At 43.8% G+C, this 16,239-nt stretch overlaps 1 protein-coding gene across 1 annotated transcript in view; it reads right to left on the bottom strand.

The window, feature by feature from the left end:
• LOC137340688 (Golgi apparatus membrane protein TVP23 homolog A-like) overlaps window positions 1-16,239 on the bottom strand; it is a 53,442-nt gene that overhangs the window by 19,274 nt on the left and 17,929 nt on the right. Inside the window, exons 3-5 of the mRNA XM_068003348.1 lie at window positions 15,895-16,039; window positions 5,609-5,698; window positions 1,200-1,331 (exon numbers count right to left, since the gene is read on the bottom strand). Of these exons, the coding sequence (XP_067859449.1) occupies window positions 1,200-1,331; window positions 5,609-5,698; window positions 15,895-16,039 (367 nt within the window). The remainder of the gene's footprint in view (window positions 1-1,199; window positions 1,332-5,608; window positions 5,699-15,894; window positions 16,040-16,239) is intronic.

The raw sequence follows: 16,239 nt of genomic DNA, 5'->3' as shown, positions 1-16,239 counted from the left end.
ATCATTAAGGCTACTCCTCCCCCTCTTCCATTCTCCCTATTTCTCCTGTAGACCTTACAATCTGGTATATTTAGTTCCCAATCCTGACCATCCTGCAGCCATGTCTCAGTAATAGCTATCATGTCATACACTCCAATTTGAATTTGAACCTGTAGTTCATTTAATTTATTCCTTATACTCCGTGCATTTGTATATAGAACTCTTAGTTGGGCCACACACCCTAGCCTGACTTTCAGCTTTGATGCTGGGTTAATCGCCTTACGCCTTCTAGTTTTTATTTTATCTGTAGTGCCTAAAGTACACTTTCTTTCCGCTGCTCTACGCTTTTCCCTTTCACTTGTTCTTGAACAACTGTTTGTACTATTTGTATTGTAAATTTCCCCTGGGTCTTCCCCTCTCTTGCTGTTCTCAACTTTACTCCCTTCTGACTCCCCGCTCAGGTTCCCATCCCCCCGCCACTCTAGTTTAAACCTTCCCCAACAGCACTAGCAAACACCCCCACGAGGACATTTGTCCCGGTCCTGCTCGGGTGTAACTCGTCCCGCTTGTACAGGTCCCACCTTCCCCATAACCGGTCCCAATGTCCCAGGAATCTAAATCCCTCCCTCCGACACCATCCCTGCAGCCACGCATTCATCCGGTCTATTCTCCTGTTCCTATACTCACTAGCACATGGCACCGGTAGTAATCCTGAGATCACTACCTTTGAAGTCCTGCTTTTTAATTTATCTCCTAACTCCTTAAATTCACCTTATGTTTGGCTGAGTAAGATCTTTCCTTTGAGGCCCAGAAGAGTATGCCTCAAGTGGCTATGCACCCTGAATATGAAAAAGAACATTAAAAAGTTAAACTACTAGTATAGTGAGCACTGAATGATGCAATGTGGCTCAAAAATTGCACACACCAAATTCATAATTTTAACCCATCCCATCAGATGAAGACAATTAGCTGAGGCCAGGGACTGACTCAAAGTTGGGAATGGGAGGGAAGAAACACAGACAAGTCACCAGCTGTTGCACACTTCTTATAGTGTCCAAGTCAAGAGAGGCATCAAAAGTAGCCTGGATATAGGCTTCCTAGCTAAACTTTCAGGTAGGATTTGCCTAGAAGAGGATAGACAAAAGAACTTTTTTTTTTAAGAAACAAAAAACAAATAATTTGGATCTTATCCCTGCAGCATTTCTTTAAAAAATTCTTACCAGCCACTTCAGCTTCAGGGAGAATAAAGTACTGAAAAGAAACACTGTCCAGATTAGAGGGCAGACGATCAGTCCAAGCCAGAAGATCTGAGCTTCTGCTTCAGTAGATGTAGCTCTATTCTTAGGGGAAGTCTGTGAAGAAACAGAAATGACTTGACATGTTTATTGAACTTTGCCATTTAAAACTTTAAAATGAGAAAGGGGGCAGCGCACAGAGCGAGGAGGAAGGAGGGGGCGAGAGAACGAGGAGGAAGGAGGGGGCGCCGTGTGGGGGAGGTGAGATAGGGAGCAGCGAGAGAGAAGATAGAAAAGGAGGGTGGAAGAGAGAGAAAAGGGATAGAAAGCGGGGGAAAGAGGGATAAATCTTGAATCCTTTCCTCAACTACTCTGTATTCTCAGAGTGGCTCATTATCACAATGCATGTCACTTTACCAGTTCCATTAACTATTCTCATACCACCTCTAAAATCATATATCCAACCATTCCTCCCTAACACCATAACCTCACTTACCACCAAACAATTTTAATTTCTTCACAAAGCACTATATCGCCTGACTTCTTGCAGATATCCTGTGGAGCTAGATTAGTATATGGAAAGATCTTCTATGTATTAGGAATACTATTACTTCCCAATAAAGTTCCATTCTTCAACAATCCATCTTTTTTCCAGATACTGACTCAAAAGTTCTCAGCATTTAAATGATTTGGTACTTGCTCAGTACTGCTGATAAAAAGTGTAGCATGTCACCCTAGTGGACGATCAGTCAATTGTGGAAATAAAATCAAAGCCTTCCTTTAAAACATAGAACATTCTGAATATCTGATTACTGGCATTAATTTGTCTGCATGGTAAATTAGGTGTTTTCCAGACTTTTGAAAGCAACTGTTAAAGGCCAACTGGTTGTTGGTTTACAGGATGCTATTACTGTTATGTAAGTTAAGATGGGGAAAACAGGAACACAATTCTTCTTCCTCTGTGAACTTGACTGTGGTTTTCAAGTTATTAGTGGTGTTGGGGAAATGTTTCAAGTCATGCTGATGAACAACCAGATGTGTGTCATCCAGTCAGTCATGATGGATGATTTCTTTGAGAGGATTTTAAATGTGCTGGGAGGCATTGCTGTGCTCCAGCTGACATTTGGTGGGTGCTTGCTAAAACCATTAGGTTTGTTCATAGAAATAGTTAAAAGGGGGTGGGAAGTTTAGGGCAAGTACTTTTTAATTCATAACACTTCCCTTTTAAGAAATAAAATGACAACAATCTCACCTTGGGAATGTGGCCGGCCAAGTGGAAGAAGTGCTAGTAGGTGAGCACTTTGGTGAGAGTGACCATAATTCGGTGAGATTTAAGGTGGTCATGGAATAGGACAGGGAGGGGCCGGAAATAAAGGTTCTAAATTGGGGGAAGGCCGATTTTAATAGGATAAGGCAGGATCTGGCCAAAATGGACTGGGATCAGCTGCTTGTAGGAAAATCCGCATCAGAGCAATGGGAGTCTTTCAGAAGGGAGATTGAGACCATACAATGGCAACATGTTCCCGTAAAGGTCAAGGGTGGTTCCAAGAACTCCAGGGAACCTTGGATGTCAGGGGATATACGAGAATGGATTAGGAAAAAAAGGAGGGCTTTTGGCAGATACAAAAGGCTAAAGACGGAGGAAGCCCTAGAGGAGTACAAAAAGTGCAGGGGGATACTTAAAAAAGAAATTAGGAGATCAAGAAGGGGCCATGAAATAACACTGGCGAGCAAAATAAAGGAAAATCCTAAGATGTTTTATAAGTATATTAAGGGTAAGAGGATAACTAGGGAAAAAATAGGGCCCATTAGGGACAAAAATGGCAATCTGTGTGTGGAGCCGGCAGATGCAGGAGGGGTTCTAAATGAATTTTTTGCATCTGTTTTCACTATGGAGAAGGACGATGTAGACATAGAAATACGGCAGGGGGACTGTGATATACTCGAACATATTAACATCGAGCGGGAGGAGGTATTGGCGGTTTTAGCAGGCCTAAAAATGGATAAATCCCCAGGCCCGGACGAAATGTATCCCAGGCTACTGTGTGAGGCAAAGGAGGAGATTGCGGGGGCTCTGACACATATATTCAGAACCTCTCTGGCCACAGGGGATGTGCCAGAGGACTGGAGAACCGCTAATGTAATACCATTATTCAAGAAGGGGAGTAGGGAAAAACCGGGGAACTACAGGCCAGTGAGCCTAACATCAGTGGTAGGAAAATTATTGGAAAAAATTCTGAAGGTCAAAATTAGTCTCCACTTGGAGAAGCAAGGATTAATCAGGGATAGTCAACATGGCTTTGTCAAGGGAAGATCATGTCTGACTAATTTGATTGAATTTTTTGAGGGGCTGACTAGGGGTGTGGATGAGGGTAACGCAGTGGATGTGGTATACATGGATTTCAGTAAGGCCTTCGATAAAGTCCCCCACAGGAGACTGGTCAAGAAGGTACGAGCCCATGGAATCCAGGGTGCCTTGGCACTTTGGATACAAAACTGGCTTAGTGGCAGAAGGCAGAGGGTGATGGTCGAAGGTTGTTTTTGTGACTGGAAGCCTGTGGCCAGTGGGGTACCACAGGGATCGGTGCTGGGTCCCTTGCTGTTTGTGGTCTACATTAATGACTTGGATATGAATGTAAAAGGTATGATCAGTAAGTTCGCTGATGATACAAAAATTGGTAGGGTGGTAAATAGCGAGGAGGATAGCCTCAGTCTGCAGGACGATATAGATGGGTTGGTCAGATGGGCGGAACAGTGGCAAATGGAATTTAACCCGGAAAAGTGCGAGGTGATGCACTTTGGAGGGACTAACAAGGCAAGGGAATACACAATGAATGGGAGGACCCTAGGCAAGACAGAGGGTCAGAGGGATCTTGGTGTGCAAGTTCACAGATCCCTGAAGGCGGCGGAACAGGTAGATAAGGTGGTAAAGAAGGCATATGGGATACTTGCCTTTATTAGCCGAGGCATAGAATATAAGAGCAAGGAGGTTATGATGGAGCTGTATAAAACACTGGTTAGGCCACAGCTGGAGTACTGTGTGCAGTTCTGGTCGCCACATTCCAGGAAGGATGTGATCGCTTTGGAGAGGGTGCAGAGGAGATTCACCAGGATGTTACCAGGGCTGGAGCGCTTCAGCTATGAAGAGAGACTGGGAAGATTGGGTTTGTTTTCCTTGGAGCAGAGGAGGCTGAGGGGGGACATGATTGAGGTGTACAAAATTATGAGGGGCACAGATAGGATGGATACTAAGGAGCTTTTTCCCTTCGTTGAGGGTTCTATAACAAGGGGACATAGATTCAAGGTAAAAGGCGGGAGGTTTAGAGGGGATTTGAGAAAGAACTTTTTCACCCAGAGGGTGGTTGGAGTCTGGAACTCACTGCCTGAAAGGGTTGTGGAGGCAGGAACCCTCACAACATTCAAGAAGCATTTGGATGAGCACTTGAAATGCCATAGCATACAAGGCTACGGACCAAATGCTGGAATATGGGATTAGAGTAGACAGGGCTGATGGCTGGCGCGGACACGATGGGCCGAAGGGCCTCTATCTGTGCTGTATAACTCTATGACTCTATGACCTTTTAAAAAAATATATTAATTTTATTGCTTACATGGAGTGCCCAAGAATGGCTCCATTGCAAACAACAGGACTTAAAACTATTCCGGGAGTTGCTCCAGAATGGAAAAACCACTACACAAGCCAAAAGTGCAAATTTATTCAGCTTTTCAGGGTTGGGGGATGGGGGGGGGGGGCTCCAGAATGGTTCTCAGGCTAATTTAAAGTTATGAAGACTTTTTGAGTCCACAGTACTGCCGCTGACCAGTCAGGTCTAGTTCGCTAATCGAACTGGAGGAGTTAGAACTGTCACGAGGGACTTGATTCTTCCCACTCGACTCTCGATGACCCCGTAAGCCAACATCCAAATAGGTGAGATGATCCTGGCTGAACAGGTAGAAGGAACCTTACCAGTGTTCTGTGCTGACAGTTTTAGCAGGATGATCTTCAGTAGTAGCCCAGCCTAAGCCTTGACTCTTCCAACCTAAGCTCTATGGACTTAAGTAAGTGGGGTTTGTGTAAGTGGGAAGAGTGTGTGCACTCAATATCAGTCAAACAGAAAATCTACTTGTGTGTATTCCTCAGCAAATTGGCTTAAACATGATGATGGGTTGTTGCGTGTGTTGGCTGAACAAAAAAACCCTCTGACTGAAATTTAGCTGCACAAATTGACAAAGAAGCTGATAAGCGGGTTTACCATAGGAGGTGGGAAATAAAACTGACAAAAAACAATGAACATTCATAGTTGAAAGGATTGTAAATGTTGCTAAGAACAGTTTAAAAATAATTCTTTCTACCATTACTTACACAATGGTTTTCTTATGTTGTAGCTATTTACCTTTTTAGCTTCAAAAAGCCAATGGCTTTTTCCATCTTCATCAATCTGGTTCCACCAGCGTAAGCCGACCAGGAGCCTTCCTGTTACATTCTGCAGTGAACAACATATTACAGATTCACAACTAAAATACGAATCACATTATTATTCATCATTATTTTCTTTAGGATTCCTTAACCTATTGTGTGGGGAAGCAGCCAGGAAGAGCCATTCAGTGGGTGATCCAGCAAAGGGTTTATATCTATTCAAAGTAAATGGGTACTGAGGTGTCTGGAAATGTTCTGTAGTACTAGTAGCTCAGTACCTGGCAGTTGACTGAAAAACATTAACACATCCAGATTACTAGTGGGCACAGTGAATAGTTCTACAGGTTTATAAATTTGATTTTTAAACCAATGTTCATGGAGATTTATAGAACAGCACCATGAGGCTCCAGACTAATGGTTTAAGTCACACAACAGCAGTCAAAACATTGGCACTATAATAATGGCAAGGAAACAGATTTTAAAATAATCAAAACAATATTAAAAAATCTTGTTAAAACACTTCCTGCCCACAAACTTTACTTCCTATAACATATTTTATAATGGAAATTTCCTATGTAAACATTTGATAATGGGAAAACCATATACAAACATTTTGCCTTCAGTTTGTTGATCAACGAATCAAATTATTCAAAAATTTCATCTGCAGTTTCCTCTCTCCCCACCCCCACCCCCCAATAGTAGTCTACATTTCTAATGTCCAAAATAACATTTTTTAAATAAAAAGTGCAAAAGTTATATATTTACAATAACATGATTAAACGTGTTTACTGAATTTTTTGGGGTCTTTTAATACCTTCACTAAAGCTTTTATTTGAAGCCTTCAGCCTCTCTGAATTGATATTTATGCTCAGAGCAGTGATTCTTTCAGCTGAAGGCAGATCCTACACTGAGCTCATCCAACGTGCATAGTTTTCCAGAATTTATCTGTAGCATTTAAGCTAGCCAAATGATCAAATGCTTTTCAGAGTCTAACAAAATCTATTTTTTTTTCAAGTTATTTGAAGAAAAGCTAGAGGGCAAATTTAATTTAGGTAAAATTAATATTGTGCTTTTTCTTAAAAAATTATATATGTAAAAAGTGACAGACTGTATTGAAACATAATTGTTTCAGCTTAATACACTTTCTGAAGTTTATAAAGCTGCGAGAGCAAGACACAGTCTGTCCTCATCCTAATTTGATGTTTTTTTAAATTACAAATTAGATGAATTTTGAAAGCAAACAAAGCCTTTTATTGTCACTGGTGTTTTGCTAATAGTTAGAAACCTACACATTCTAATTCTGATAAGAAAGAGACAGAGACACTTCCAGGAACAAACCACCAAATTTAATGTTTGCAGAGATCTTTTAGAAAGTTGCAGACTAGCGCTGGCAGACCTGGGAAGCCTCAACCGCATCTCAGAGTTGTCAGGCCTATGGCCTTCCCTAACTGCTGACAGACACTGGGGGGTAATTTTCACCACCAAGAACGGGTGGGTTGGAGGCAAGTGGGCAGTAAAAAATAGTGGATTTTTGGAGCAGGACTGCAACCCAGCTCCAATGTGTCCACTTCTGGGTTTGACCCAGGCGCATTTGGATGCTCGCATGCAACCCGGAAGTCCCACCCCCACTTAAAGCCGGCGGGCCAATACTTAAAGGGGCGATGTATCTAATTGCGATAGTTGAGGTACTTTAACTTTTGTAATACACAAAAAATTAACAACTTTAACCTTACCTGTTCGGGTTTCCCATCCCTTCCGATTCCAGTCAGGTGAAAGCAGGTGGGAAGGGCCAGATCCATGAGGTAAGTGCTTTTATTACATTGCTTGTGAGCCAGGAAGAGCAGGAGTACTTCTTCCAGGCCCAACAAGCTCACCTGGCGCGACATGACCCCGCGATCGGCCGAACCCTCCCCCCTCCCCCCTCCCCCCTCCCAATGCTGGACTCCCCTGATCTTATCCAAGACCCACCCAATGTCGTCCACATCCCCCTACCCCTCCAATTTCTTCCAGGGCCCATGATCTCTCTACCCCTCCCTCCCCCCTCTCCAATTCAGAGCTCTTTTCCCTTCTGGTAGGCAGCCAGCCAGCAGATTGCGACACCATTGTTTGGCTTCCGGGATCCCCACGCGAATATCTAAAGACGGGCTGGGTTCCTGACTCCCAGCTAAAATCATGCCCCAGGTATTCACCAGTACGCCAAATCTCACAGTCCAACTCTTAGCTCTGGAAAACCTCAGGTTCCTCTTGACAGTGATGCCAGACCAAAGGACCCCCACCAGCCCCACTGCAATGCTGACAAATTCCAGGGTGCCCCACTCCAGTTCTGCCATAGCCCGGAACCATTCTCCAGTGCTATCAAGCATCAACAGTATATCTGGTGCTACCAAAGCCCAGGACTTTCCCCAGTGCTATGAACACACACTCACTCACCCTACCCAGTACTGCTAAATACCAGATATCTAATTCCAACTGGTAAATCTTGCATACCATCTTGCTGTGTATGCTCAGCTCAAAACTGAAAAGGGATTAAAAAAAATTGAATGCATGGGTAAAAAGGGATATAAAAAACACTTATTTGAATAATGGACAGTCATGGAGTTCGATCACCAAAGCACCATTTAATAAAAATAGAATTTGACAGTCACTGTAAATCATTAACACTGATGTTATCCCCTAAATGGCATAAAACACCCCTATTGTTAAAAATGTGCATCCACCGACTCACTGAACAACACCTGCTAGTATATAAAATGAGCCTTATTGTTTTAAATTAAAAATGTGTATAACTTTTGAGGTTTATGAAACAGGAATAATAAGAGGTATCTATTTGACTAACCAAAGACAGAGTTCCTGATTGTTGAAGGATTCTCATCATCAGGAATGGGAATGGAGATTGGCAGATTGCCCTATGCTGATTTGTAATAGTACTTGATGCTGTGATCACGATTGTGAGCCCAAACTACCAATGCATTTCAATCAAGCATCTATAGTCCAAGCTTACAAAAAAATGAAGTATGTTTTTTTTCTTCAATTTGCAATATAATCATCTTTTTAATGTCACATGATAATTATTACTGTGAAGTTATACCAACGAAACCATGCTTAGCTCAAGTTCATGGATTTTTCAAATTTAATAATGCTCCGTAGCTGAAGAGTGGACCATTGTTCCGGTAGTCTCTAATAACCAGTTAAGAGTAGAAGGCAGGCAACCAATTTTGGGTGGGAAGTGTATAAATATTCTGATATTCTCCAGCCAAGAAATAATGAGCACTTCATGTGTACTGCATTTGCACTCTCTTTCATGTGTTGCAGGCCAGACAGCATTGGGGAAGGGTTTTTGAGGCCAGATATGTGTCAAATTGTAGTTTTGGGGGAGGGGGAAGCTATGGAGATGGCTAGAAGATGAAATGGACAAGTGTGATTTTTTTTCCTCTTTGAAATGTTTGAATTTTTTTTTAAAAACATGCTTAATTTATTATGTTTTAAATGTTATTTTTAGGGTGCACAGTTGATGAGCAAATTTCATGGTGGATGAATGTCAGGAAAACTTCTTTCATTATATAAATACACAATTTTTTTTTAGTAAATTTGAATGGGTAAAAAATTGCAACTGGAGAGAAAACATTTTCCACCATATGATTGGTGAATAATGAAGGTAGAAAATGACCAGTTACAAAAGGAGAAAAACAGTAGGAGTAATTTGAACTTAACTGGCCCGGAGGGAAACTGATCAGCTGTGTGTGAAATGGGCGGTAAATCTGATCACATCAGCTTCCCACCGAGCAGGTTGGGTTAAAATTAACCCATTATTTAACTTTTAAGGGAGAAATTGGTACAAAAACATGACAGACACAAATTAAACAGCTTGGCTAAGTTGGTAACCTTTACCTCCGAGTCAGAAGGTTATGTGTTCAAGCCCCATGCCAGAACCTGAGCACAGAATCCAAACTGACATTGCAATGCAGTATTGAGGGAGTGCTCCACTGTCAGAGTGTCCTACGTACAAGACATTAGGATAGATTTTCATTCTCACTGCCTGGGAGATAATTTGGCGGGGCGGATCGTAACTAAAATCAGGTGGGTTCTATGAGGAGCGTACGATCTACTCCGCCCGATTATTGTCCAAGCAGTGAAGACAAAACTCTACCCGATTAAGCAGAGAACCTGTCTGCTTGTTCCATTGGTTCGTGTGGGCAATAAAAAGGTCCCGGTGCACAAATTGAAAAGAAGCAGGACATTCTACTAACCAATATTTTTCTCCTAATATCAATTTGCAGTTGTATAATGCTATTAACATAGAAAATGGCCCATGGCACTTCATGGAGGTTTGGGGAAAGATAAATAAAAGGAATAAAGAAACAGACAACAAGCCATGTTGAGAAAGTTAGGAGAAATGATCGAAAGCTTGCTGGAAAAGATGGGTTTTGAGAAGGTTTTTAAAAAATGTTGAGAGACAGCAAGGTGCAGTGATTTAGGGAGACGGTTCCAAAGATTAGGGCCAAGGCAGCTGAAAGTGCTGACACCAATGGTAGGATGAAGGGAAGAGAGGATGAACAGAAAGCACGACTTCTTCACTGCACAGGACCTCCAACCAACGCTATACACCAGATACATCGACGACATTTTCTTCCTATGGACCCACGGCGAAGAATCACTGAAGAGACTACACGATAACATCAACAAGTTCCATCCCACCATCAAACTCACCATGGACTACTCCTCAGAATCGGTTTCTTTCTTGGACACACAAATCTCCATCAAAGGCGGGCACCTCAGCACCTCACTCTACCGCAAGGCTGCCCGTATCCTGTTCGGCTTGTCTATCATTTCCTTCCTCACTGATCTATGTTGTTTTCTGGTCCCCAAACTATTGACTTTAAAATTCTTGTTCTTGTTTAAATCCTTCATGGCTTTGCCCCATCCTATCTCTGAACCCTCGTCCAGCTTTCCAGTTTTAACCAAGTTGGAGATTATGAAGGATACACGATGGGGGATCAGCAAGGAGGTCATTAAGTCTAATGGTGACAAAAGTGTGGATAAGGGTTTCAGTGGCAATGAAGCTGAGGTATGGGTGGAGGTGGCGGTACAGTGATATACAGTCAGGAGGGAGTGGCCCTGGGAGTCCTCAACATTGACTCTGGACCCCATGAAATCTCATGGCATCAGGTCAAACATGGGCAAGGAAACCTCCTGCTGATTACCACCTACCGCCCTCCCTCAGCTGATGAATCAGTCCTCCGCCATGTTGAACACCACTTGGAGAAAGCACTGAGGGTAGCAAGGGCACAGAAAGTACTCTGGGTGGGGGACTTCAAAGTCCATCACCAAGAGTGGCTTGGTAGCACCACTACTGACCGAGCTGGCCGAGTCATAAAGGACATAGATGCTAGACTGGGTCTGTGGCAGGTGGTGAGTGAACCAACACGAGAGGAAAAACTTACCTAAACTCGTCCTCACCAATCTATCTGTCGCAAATGCATCTGTCCATATCAGTACTGGTAGGAGTGACCACTGCACAGTCCTTGTGGAGACTAAGTCCCGTCTTCGCACTGAGGACACCATCCAACGTGTTGTGTGGCACTACCACCGTGTTAATTGGGATAGATTCAGAACAGATCCAGCAGTTCAAAACTGGGCATCCATGAGGCGCTGTGGGCCATCAGCAGCAGCAGAATTGTATTCCAGCACAATCTGTAACCTCATGGCCTGGCATATTCCTCACTCTACCATTACCAACAAGCCAAGGGATCAACCCTGGTTCAATGAGGAGTGTAGAAGAGCATGCCAGGAGCAGCACCAGGCACACCTAAAAATGAGGTGCCGACCTGGTGAAGCTACAACTCAGGACTACATGCATGCTAAACAACGGAAGCAACATGCTACAGATAGAGCTAAGCGATTCCACAACCAACGGATCAGCTCAAAGCTCTGCAGTCCTGCCACATCCAGTCGTGAATGGTGGTGGACAATTAAACAACTAACGGGAGGAGGAGGCTCTGTAAACATCCCCATCCTCAACAATGGCAGAGTCCAGCACGTGAGTGCAAAAGACAAGGCTGAAGCTTTTGCAACCATCTTCAGCCAGAAGTGCCGAGTAGATGATCCATCTCGGCCTCCTCCCAATATCCCCACCATCACAGAAGCCAGTCTTCAGCCAATTCGATTCACTCCACGTGAAATCAAGAAACGGCCAAGTGCACTGGATACAGCAAAGGCTATGGGCCCCGACAACATCCCGGCTGTAGTGCCGAAGACTTGTGCTCCAGAACTAGCTGCGCCTCTAGCCAAGCTGTTCCAGTACAGTTACAACACTGGCATCTACCCGACAATGTGGAAAATTGCCCAGGTATGCCATGTCAACAAAAAGCAGGACAAATCCAATCCGGCCAATTACGGCCCATCAGTATACTCACCATCATCAAAATGATGGAAGCTGTTGTCGACAGTGCTATCAAGCGGCACTTACTCACCAATAACCTGCTCACCGATGCTCAGTTTGGCTTCCGCCAGGACCACTCGGCTCCAGACCTCATTACAGCCTTGGTCCAAACATGGACAAAAGAGCTGAATTCCAGAGGTGAGGTGAGTGACTGTCCTTGACATCAAGGCAGCATTTGACCGAGTGTGGCATAAAGGAGCCCTTGTAAAATTGAAGTCAATGGGAACCAGGGGGAAAACTCTCCAGTGGTTGGAGTCATTCCTAGCACAAAGGAAGATGGTAGTGGTTGTTGGAGGCCAATCATCTCAGCCCCAGGACACTGCTGCAGGAGTTCCTCAAGGCAGTGTCCTAGGCCCAACCATCTTCAGCTGCTTCAACAATGACCTTCCCTCCATCATAAGGTCAGAAATGGGGATGTTCGCTGATGATTGCACAGTGTTCAGTTCCATTCGCAACCCCTCAGATAATGAAGCAGTCCGAGCCCACATGCAGCAAGACCTGGACAACATCCAGGCTTGGGCTGATAAGTGGCGAGTAACATTTGCGCCAGACAAGTGCCAGGCAATGACCATCTCCAACAAGAGAGAGCATCTAACCACCTCCCCTTGACATTCAACAGCATTACCATCGCCAAATCCCCCACCATCAACATCCTGGGGGTCACCATTGACCAGAAACTTAACTGGACCAGTCATATAAATACAGTGCCTACAAGAGGAGGTCAGAGGCTGGGTATTCTGAGGCCAGTGACTCACCTCCTGACTCCCCAAAGCCTTTCCACCATCTTCTAGGCACAAGTCAGGAGTGTGATGAAATACTCTCCACTTGAATGTTGTTGGAGCTGCACTCATCCAGGCAAGAAGCTCAACACCATCCAGGACAAAGCAGCCGGCTTGATTGGCACCCCATCCACCACCCTAAACATTCACTTCCTTCACCACCGGCGCAGTGGCTGCAGTGTGTACCATCCACAGGATGCACTGCAGCAACTCGCCAAGGCTTCTTCGACAGCACCTCTCAAACCCGCGACCTCTACCACCTAGAAGGCCAAGAGCAGCAGGTACATGGGAACAACACCACCTGCACGTTCCCCTCCAAGTCACACACCATCCCGACTTGGAAATATATCGCCGTTCCTGGGTCAAAATCCTGGAACTCCTTCCTAACAGCACTGTGGGAGAACCTTCACCACACGGACTGCAGCGGTTCAAGAAGGCGGCTCACCGCCACCTTCTCAAGGGCAATTAGGGATGGGCAATAAATGCCGGCCTCGCCAGCGACGCCCACATCCCATGAACGAATTTTAAAAAAGGTGGGAGATGTTATGGAGGTGGAAGTAAGCAAACTTGGTGGATAAGATGTAAGGGTTGAACAAGGTTTTGCATGGACTAGTTCAGCCTTAACATGTGGCTGGAGATAGGGATGGAAATAGCAGCAAGAGAGAGGAATTTTTAGTAGGGCTAGAGATTGACGGCTTCTGTCTTCTCCATGTTCAGTTGAAAGAAATTTTGACTCACCCACAACTTGCTGTTAGACCGGTAGTCTGACTGTACAAAGATGGTCATAGCATTAAGGGAAGTGGTGGAGAGGTAGAGCTGGGATCAGCAATATACCTAGGGAAACTGACCCAGATAATGTCAAGGACAGCACAAACTGAAGAAGAGGAAGTCAAGGACTCCAAATCTAACAGTGCAGACGCGGGACGAGAAGCCAATGCAGGAGATGCTCTGGCTATGTTCAGACAAATAGGAGTGAAACCATAGGAGGGCTGTCCCATGAGGCTGGACAAAGGTAGAGACGCGATGAAGGAGGATGATGTGATCGACCCGACTGAATGCTGCAGAGATTAAACAGCATAAGGAGGGATAATGCGTCTTGATCAAAGTCACAGAGGATGTCATTCATGAATTTGGCAGCAGCTGTGAGCAGGATGGGACTGAAGGGACTCAAACAAGGAGCTTTGGGAAAGATGGGCACAGAGCTAGGAAGTGACAACACATTCAAAGACATTTGAAAAGATTAGAGATAGGGCAGAGGTTGGAGAGGATAGATGAGTTGAGGATAGGCTTTTTGAGAAAAGGGTTGGTAACATTGGTATTGAAAGGAACAGGGATGGTGCCTGAGCAATGGAAGCCATTTGCTAAGTGCGCAAGCATGGAGATCAGGAGGAATAGCTGTTAAGTCAGGAGTTGAGTGGGGAGGGGGTCAAGAGAGTGTAAGGTTGGTTTCACAGAAGAGGTGAGCTTGGAGAGGGCAGGGGGAAAAAAAAAAACTGAAGGATGGAGATCAGGGTGGGTGGAAGACTTGAGGGAGGTCAGGGGAAGGGGGAGCGGGGGAAAGATAGCAGTAGAAGCAACTACATAAACAAACTGGTTTGCGACAACCAACACCATAAAAGTAGATAAACTGCTAATTCCCCTTATTGTTGTTCGTGGAATCTTGCTGTGCACAAAATAGCTGCAGCAATGCCTGCATAACACAGACACCGCACTCTTTGTGAAACACTGATACGTTTGAGGGATGTGACTAGGTGCATTATAAGTATTTGTTTTCTTTTTATAGGACACAAGAAATTTTATTTATGTAGATTAATCTACATGCCTTGATAGATTCAAGGAAGGAAATGTTGTGAATGAGAAACAATTCCCTCCAGTTATCACACATTCATCTGAATCCCCTTGTGTTTCCAACAGAAGATAGTTATAAATGAAAATCCTTTTTTAAAAGAACACAGAAGGGGCCTGTTTCTCTCTTCCAATTAATAGGTTAACAAAATTATTGGAACTCAGAGCTATGAAATGTGCGATTTCTGAAAATGTAATTTTGTTGGTGGGTTGTTAGAAGGAAAAAGACAGCATTCTTCATCAAAGGAAGAATTTTGCACCCAATCTGTCTTACTTTTACCCCCTAATGAGATAGTAAAATTGTTCTTGGGTGCAATTATCAGTGATCAGTGTCATTCGCTGCTTGGCCAATAGGCGGTGAACTTGTAATATGGAAAGCTAACTTCTCAGTTTTGCCTCCCTCAAAAAATATCTTCCCATCATGGAATGGAATGTCATCTGGTGACTGGCCAAGTACCAGCAAATTCCTCACCAAAGTTGTAACAAGTAGGCTCAAGCAACAAATTTGAATCTGAAACCATGTTTATAAGACACAGGGGCCCAGGTTTTCTCCTGTATTTACACTGTTTCGGGTGTGGTTTCGGGTGAGGTTTCGGGTGAACAGGAGCAGGAATCATTCCCTGATATCTGTCACCACTTCCGGGACTTTCCACCAAATGACAGCAGACGTTGAAATGCCCACCCATATTTGGACAGTGGTAAGCAATTTATACGGTAATGATGGGAAAACATCAGCTGATGTATTTTCATGTATGTCATTACTACCTTAGCAACACTAAGGAATCAGGGAGGGGGGAGTTACAAAATAAAAGGAGCACCTTGTCTAGTACATTCAATGGCAGAGCACTGATGACCATGTTACCTTACAGTAGGAGCCATAGTTATTTTCCTTATTCCCCCACCCCTAAGAGGCAAGCTCCCAAAAGTCAGTGCAGGGAGCCTGCCATGAATACTTTAATGAGCCTGACCCTAAAACATTTGTGACAGAAATCCCACCACACAGAAAAACCTAAGCAAGGTACTCCTATGCTAGCGTACCTCATTTTTCACATTGTATTTGACTAGTAACTTAGGAAATGTTCTTTACCAGCCCACCAAAACTCCCACCATTGCAGTTCACATCAGACATAGAAACGCTTGTGAAAAATCATACATAGCCTGTAAACAGCAGCCTACAGTCATCAGATCCACATTTCTTACCTTTACTGACCAGAAGTCAAAGGACAAGAGGAGAAGGATCGTCACAAAACAGGCAACAAAGCTTCTGCTGAACCAGTCACATAAGAGGTAAGTAATGATGGCACTTACACGGAAAAACAGGTGGAAAAACGTAGCGAGTGGATGCCTGAAAAAAATTCAAGACATTAAGATATTAATGGCAGGGATTCAAAAAAAATATTAGAAATATATTCTAATCATTGGGAATTTTTATCACTATAATCTATCAGCAAGGACTATTATTCCAAAATAAGTTATATTGTACCTCTTATAAATTATAGGATATCAAACTAGTAAAGAGTGACTATTGGAGTTATAAGTGTTGCG

The sequence above is a fragment of the Heptranchias perlo genome, chromosome 22 (genome assembly GCF_035084215.1).
Source record: "Heptranchias perlo isolate sHepPer1 chromosome 22, sHepPer1.hap1, whole genome shotgun sequence".
Taxonomy (NCBI): Eukaryota; Metazoa; Chordata; class Chondrichthyes; order Hexanchiformes; family Hexanchidae; genus Heptranchias; species Heptranchias perlo.
Note: the sequence above shows the minus strand (reverse complement) of the source record. Positions and strands in the feature narration are given on the sequence as shown.